Below are 6662 nucleotides of genomic sequence, written 5' to 3'. Positions count from 1 at the left end.
TCACACGTTGGCAGCCAGATATCACCACCTACAGAACATTCCAGCCATGGTTCTCTACAGTACACAGAGGACCAGGAGGCATAGCTACCATAGGTGATGCGTAAGAACAGCTTTAGATCCTGTCATAACTCGGGTGTTTCTAATTCACACTCTCGATGCGTCAGAGCAGCGTTCTATTCCCCCTTAGGCTTGGATCACATTACCATGGTCCCTGGCTGGAGGCCTGCTAGCGTTACTGCTGGGGACTGGAACCTGCCTCCTCCTGTCCACACGTACCAAATATATACCCTCCTAAAGTAGAACCCTGTCTGAGTCTGTTAGCATTAGCAAGGGGTCACTACCTGACCAGGCAGTGTGGAGGCGGCGACACAGTCAGTCAGGGTAGACACATTCAGTGAAGTCAGTCATTGAGTAAAGTCAGTCAGTCAGTAGACGCAGTCAGTGGACAGCCACCCAGGCAGACAGCAGCTGAGATCTCTGGAGACTCATCTGGTCTCGCTATCTTGGTAAGACACTACAGGAGGACTCTTCCTCCTCTTTCTCACTCTTTCCCTCCTCTCTCCCTCTTGTTTCCAGTCACAGGTGGATCCAGTCTTACCGTCCTTTACCAATGAATGAATTAGTCCCTTCTTCCCTCCCAACCGCCAACTGCACACACATTTCCTCACCCCTTCCTTTTCCTCTGCCGCTGCAATGAGAGACTAACCTTTCCTTCTTTCTCTCTTCCTCCCTCCATCTCCAGCCCTGGGTCTGATCTAGATCTAGTGCTGTAGTCATGGGGGACTGGAACCTGCTGGGGAAGCTTCTGGAGAATGCCCAGGAGCACTCCACTGTGGTGGGCAAGGTCTGGCTGACGGTCCTCTTCATCTTCCGCATCCTGGTCCTCAGCGCGGCCGCGGAGAAGGTCTGGGGCGACGAGTTGTCCGGCTTCACCTGCGACACCAAGCAGCCCGGTTGCGAGAACGTCTGCTACGACATCACCTTCCCCATCTCCCACGTGCGCTTCTGGGTGCTGCAGATCATCTTCGTGTCCACGCCCACGCTGATCTATCTGGGGCACATCCTGCACCTGGTCCGAATGGAGGAAAAGCAGCAGCAGAAGGAGAAGGAACTGGCTCAGCTCTCCGACAAGCAGCCTCTGCTAGTGGAGGTGAAGACCCACAAGAAGCCCTTCGTCAGGGACGATAAGGGGCGCGTGCGCCTGCAGGGGGAGCTCCTGCGCACCTATGTCTTCAACATCATCTTCAAGACGCTGTTTGAGGTGGGCTTCATCGTGGCGCAGTACTTACTCTACGGGTTCCAGCTGAAGCCACTCTATACCTGCGACCGGCCACCCTGCCCCAACACCGTCAACTGCTACATCTCCCGGCCCACGGAGAAAACCATCTTCATCATCTTCATGCTGGGGGTGGCCAGCTTGTCCCTCTTCCTCAACCTGATCGAGATATACCACCTGGGCTGCACCAAGTGTCGGCAGGGCATCCGGTACCGGCGCGAGCAGCTGTCCTCCGAGAGCATCTCCAAGGAGCCCAGTGAGACGGCCGTGCCCTACGCACCCAGCTACGATGACTACTTCCACAGTCCCCACCCCGCGGTCCAGACGGCCTTCCCCCCGGTCCCTTCCTACAACCTCTCCCCTCTGTCTGAGAGCGACTCCTCCTACCACCCCTACCACAGCAAGGCGGCCTACAAGCAGAACAAGGACAACTTGGCAGTCGAGAGGAGCAGCAGCAAGCCGGAGGATATGGACCTGAAGGGGAAGAAGGGAGGGGCTGAGGGTTCGGCCCCCGGATCTCCCAGTCTGGCCAGGCCCAACCGCCATGCCAAACACAGCAACAACAAGACCAGAATAGACGATCTGAAGATCTGAGAGGGTTGATGTCCCGAGGTCTAGGGTTGCAGTCAGCGGTCTTATGTTGCCTCAGAGGCATCCTGCTGTGTCTGACCACAACCGCCCCTCCAAACCACAACCGCCTCTTCTGACCACAACCCCCACTGGAAGATGTCAGGGCCTTGACTCACTCTGACTCAATGGGGAGTGACTGAGATGTGTACGGTAGTGGGCACCAAAAATAAACTGTCCTGTTGTAAAAGAAACTATCTCGGAAGGCGATACAGGAAATATCCCTGGCCCCCGACGTCTTTGATCTGTTTAAAAGAATCTCCCTCCCTATGACATGGAATTACTTTTTATAGGAACTGAATGATTTCAGTGTAACTTTTTACTGGAACTGAATGTTTTCAGTGTTTTCATGTTCAGAGGGACAGGGTGGATAAGGAATTCTGGAGTGGAGATTTAGCCAAATGGAAGTGTTTAATAATGGTGTATTTTTTGTATGTATTGAGATATTGGATATTTTGTTACATTTATTTGATTATATAGAATATTCATGGAGCTTTGATAACAGGGCATCAGAAACGGTTCATCGGGCACACACAAACACAGGCACTACAATACACTTAGAAGAAGTTGTAGAGTTGCTAAGCACATCGACCATCCGCTGGTGCCGGACAATATAGTTACAAAGAATGCAAAAAATTGAGTTTGATTACTAGAGGACAAAAAAACAAAATTTCGACCCAAGGTGGGTCTTCGTCAGGTCACCCTGACGTTTTTTTGTCCTCTAGTAATAAATATACCTTGGAGCAGCTGTCAGTGAGGACTACAATACACTTAGCCACTTATTAAAGCTTTTTAATCTATTGAAGAGTGCCTTGGATTCGCTTCTTTTCTTGTGGACAGACACTACAATATTTGGTTTTGACATTTCTTGATTTTCCATATTTGGAACATTACTCTGACACAGTAAACCTGGAAATGCTAATGAATGAAGCTGTACAATTATAAATTAATCGTTAATAATGAATTATTAATATCAAAGTTGTTGAATCACAAAAGAAGATAAACATATATTCAACATCCTTTAGCGTAGACATCCATAGAGCTTATACTGGTAACCCTGACAGAATATCTTGTGGAGGTTTTTCTTTATTTCCCTGCACTTTGCCTTGCTGACCTCATTTGGAGAAACCAGATAGCCTCAAATAGTTAAATTTAACTCCTTAACCCTCCTGAGGTCACATATGACCACGGCACACCATGTGCCACACCTGCCAAGTGACAACACACTGGATAACCTGTCAAAGAGCAGGACTAATCCCAGGGCCCGTCACAGGCAACAGTACAGCCCTTTATAGTGCCAATACAGGTAAGCACTGCTTGTGTGTGTGTCTCTCAAGACCAGGTTGGAGTTGGTTAGGGCTAGACCTTTAAGGATTGCAGAGGCAGCATTTCATCTAGACTCAAGAGATAACTATCTAATGATAAGATGATTCAAACCAGATCAGGATATTTTTCAGTGCATTGTTTACAGGAAGACACTGACATGTCTCTGTCAGATGTCGCTGCTATCTGGCTGTAACTCTGACACAGTTCTGTATGTAACAGGCACATACAGGAGGGCGTCAGTCCCCGTCTGTAAACATCTAACCCTGTAAAAGTATGTAGTGGTTGACCAGAAATAAACATGTTATGTGTATGCCTGCCGTAGCCTGTCTGTTTCACATGCCAGGCCCTTCTCAGATCCGAGCCAGGAAGGAAGGAGTGGCAGAGAAGGAGGAAGGCACCAGGGAACAGGAGCCTTGTGGTTGACTAGATAGAATGTTTATTTGCCCTGTGGGATCCTGTGTTGTGGTGTTTTGTTCCAAGTTCAAAATAAGCAGATTGAGAAAGCTGAAACCTTGTTTATCATATAATATGATTGGGAGTAACAATCATTTTTGTTATGATTCATTAGGATTGGTGTTGCATCCAGTTCTGTTATCCAGCTGTAATGTTCCCTACCAACAGCAGGGGCGAGTTCAATCTGAAAACGGTGTGCACCGTTTTGCTACGATTAACATTCCTCAAAATGGTGTGAAATGGGCTTTGAAGTAGGTTTTCTCTCATTTGTTGGGTGTGTCAGAAGTGTTACCCAATCAGCACTTATAAACCCTGCCGTATCTCATCTGCCATATGTGCAACGCTTGTGGAACACAGTGTTCAACGCACCACTGTTTCCATTTCAATAAACGTGTTCCAACGTTTTGTAGGGGTGAGGGTAGACGGCATGACTGATCACCCCACAGTATCAGCACCAAGAGGAAGCCTGACCCCCGGTGGTGGCACAAGGAGCCACTTCCACACACCACACTGCTGAATGATGCGGACCATGCTCTGCTCCCAGCTAAACGTGTCTCAAGTTGGTTATCAGTAGTTGTTTTTTTTCTTTTTATGAACCAGTAATAATCTGTTGTACTCAGGTTGGCCTTCCTGAGCCAGAATGTTTTGGGGAAATATGTTGCTATAGTGACAAAGCAAAAAGAGTTCAACAGTATTCTAGAAATTAAATTATTTTTCTCTTTATTGTTTGGTGAAATTGCAAGGAATAAAGCAGACATCTTTGTGTCCTGCATCGAACAAACATGGTCAAATGTCTGCAGATAATGACACTGACTAACTAATCAGACTGGCTAGCCCCCATGAAAACAAGCCAGAGGGAATGTCTTCCGTCCAGTAGTCACCTGCTCTTCAGTACCCTGGTGGTGGCTACAGTTCTAATACGTGACTCATGGGCAAGACAGAATCACACAACATTAAAACACTACATTCCACATACATAAAAAAATACAGTTTACATGGATGGACTAATCAGATCACAACTTCATAAACACAAAAACAAGATGGCTTCCCCCATGACTGCCCCGTACCAAGATGGCTTCCCCCATGACTGCCCCGTACCAAGACGGTATATCAAGCTGCAGATCTTGGTTAGGGTTAGGCAGGTTATGACACAACCCCTACAGGGTCTGGGGCACAGGGGCGATGTTCAGTCAACAAAGTAAAGACAGTTAAATAAAAACACACTGGGTTGTCCCGAAGCCAGTAGGCTACCCCCCTCTCAACACCAGTGAGAATACAGTAGAGAGCAGGTGTCTAGCTGAGTTTGGACACCCATAGGGAGAGACCCAGCAACTGGCCAGGATATAGTCCTCTGATTGGGCTGGGGGACCAGGGGTGAGGGGGGCTCCAGACCCACGCTCTCGTTCCTGGCCTGGTGATCTGGGAGGGTCGGTTGGGTTAGTCATGCTTTCCCTTGCCTCTTGGGGGGCCTTCGTTCCAGGCCACATACACAAACAGAGCTAGCACTACGTGAACAGCCAGCACGGCTACGATGGCGGCATAGAAATAGCTGTCTGTGTTGGACATCTTCATGGTGCCTAGAGAGGAGCAGAGTGGGCAGGCGGGTCAGACAGTGTAGTCAAAAGAGATCAGAGAAAATAAGAGATTGTATGGGTAGGCTATAGCCTACCCTCCCCTGCAATACAATTATGGTGCTATTATAGTAATAAAAAAATAGCTTTACCTTCAAAGATGTACGCCTTTGATGCAAAGTACAACCCTATAGGCATAGTGACCATCAAGATGGTGAAGAACAGCAGAGTCTTCAGGGCTGACACCAATGAACTCTCATTTCTGATGATGTGGGGACACAAAAAAGACATGTCACCTATTCGGGTACTTGCTCGATTTGAGTACAGTCTGAACAACTTGAATACAATTGCGTGGATCAAAACAAAGCAAAGACAATTATAATTAACTAAACAGTGCATTGTTTTGCTCAACCAAAACGATAGATACTATATAGAGGGAATCAGCCCTTTGGAGGGACTAACGTTAGCTACGTTATTGGCCAGTTGGTTTCTCACCCTCTAAAATCCGGAGCAGCACCAGGTGTGTTGCTAAGCGGTGCTTTAACAAAGCCGTCCATTGCTTCGATAAAGTGGCAAATCAAATGCCTATGCTGAAATAAAAATACTGACTGAATACGAAATGGGCTCGCTATTCCTAACCTACTTCCGCATTCGATCACGGGACAAGCACGTGACTCTCTCGCGATAGTGCAACAAACTGGATGCGAGGCGCCGTTAAAACCCGAAGGAGGATTTGTGTGAGACGGTTGTCTCAAAACTGGCGGACCAATAGGACAAGTTATTGTAGAATTGGATTCATTTCGTAAACTGGATTTTGTTGTCACGCTGTATTTATTAGTATTTATTTATTTATTAGGATCAGACGATGAGTGCACGAGCCGCCTGCCGTGACTCCACCCCTACTTCACCATGACAACAAGAGACGCTCTTCTTCCATTGGTCGCCTGCCTCTCATGACGTATCTAGCATGCTAGCTAGCCGTTCTAAAATTGACCCTGCCTGCTTTCCGTGAGCGTGAGAGGATTATCCAGCCAACTGTCACCCTTGAAATAGAGTTGGCAATTAAATGCGGCGGAAAAATGTTGTTATCTACATAATAACCCTATAATAACCCTATAATAACCCTATAATAACCCTAGCAAGAGTTTGTGTGTCATGCACAATTAGCTCGAAAGTGAGCTAAACAATGTTCTGCTAGCTGCCTGTGTGTGGAAGTATGGCTAGCTGGCTAACAAGTCAGGAGGAACGATGCTGCCCAATGAACGCGAGGTGTCATCAAGAAAAGTGGATCATGAGACACCAACGGACCCTCATATCAACTGATCTCAGGTACGCGCTTAGCAAGCCAACCGCTCGTTTGTTTTCACGTAGCTGGTGCTAGACTAGCTACACTATTCTCCTCGGCCAGC

The 6662-nt window shown here is 47.6% G+C and overlaps 2 protein-coding genes across 2 annotated transcripts; one reads left to right on the top strand and one right to left on the bottom strand.

Moving 5' to 3' along the window:
- Positions 1–775: 775 nt before the first annotated feature.
- Positions 776–1870, top strand: LOC311324124 (gap junction alpha-3 protein-like; the record flags this gene model as incomplete). Its single annotated transcript, XM_084456529.1, has 1 exon — positions 776–1870. The coding sequence occupies one exon, from the start codon at positions 776–778 to the stop codon at positions 1868–1870; it is 1095 nt and encodes a 364-aa protein (XP_084312655.1).
- A 2568-nt stretch (positions 1871–4438) lies between these two features.
- On the bottom strand, positions 4439–5882 carry LOC311324032 (vacuolar ATPase assembly integral membrane protein vma21-like). The gene is made up of 3 exons (XM_084456398.1): positions 5749–5882; positions 5406–5515; positions 4439–5259 (listed from the first exon to the last, which is right to left on the bottom strand). Exons 1-3 carry the CDS (start codon positions 5808–5810, stop codon positions 5120–5122), a joined length of 312 nt encoding a protein of 103 aa, XP_084312524.1. The 5' UTR covers positions 5811–5882; the 3' UTR covers positions 4439–5119.
- Between the last annotated feature and the right edge of the window lie 780 nt (positions 5883–6662).

Source organism: Borostomias antarcticus (assembly GCF_949987555.1).
Source record: "Borostomias antarcticus genome assembly, chromosome: 22".
Taxonomy (NCBI): domain Eukaryota; kingdom Metazoa; phylum Chordata; class Actinopteri; order Stomiiformes; family Stomiidae; genus Borostomias; species Borostomias antarcticus.
The sequence above is the reverse complement of the archived record's forward strand: the minus strand, read 5'-3'. Positions and strand labels throughout refer to the sequence as shown.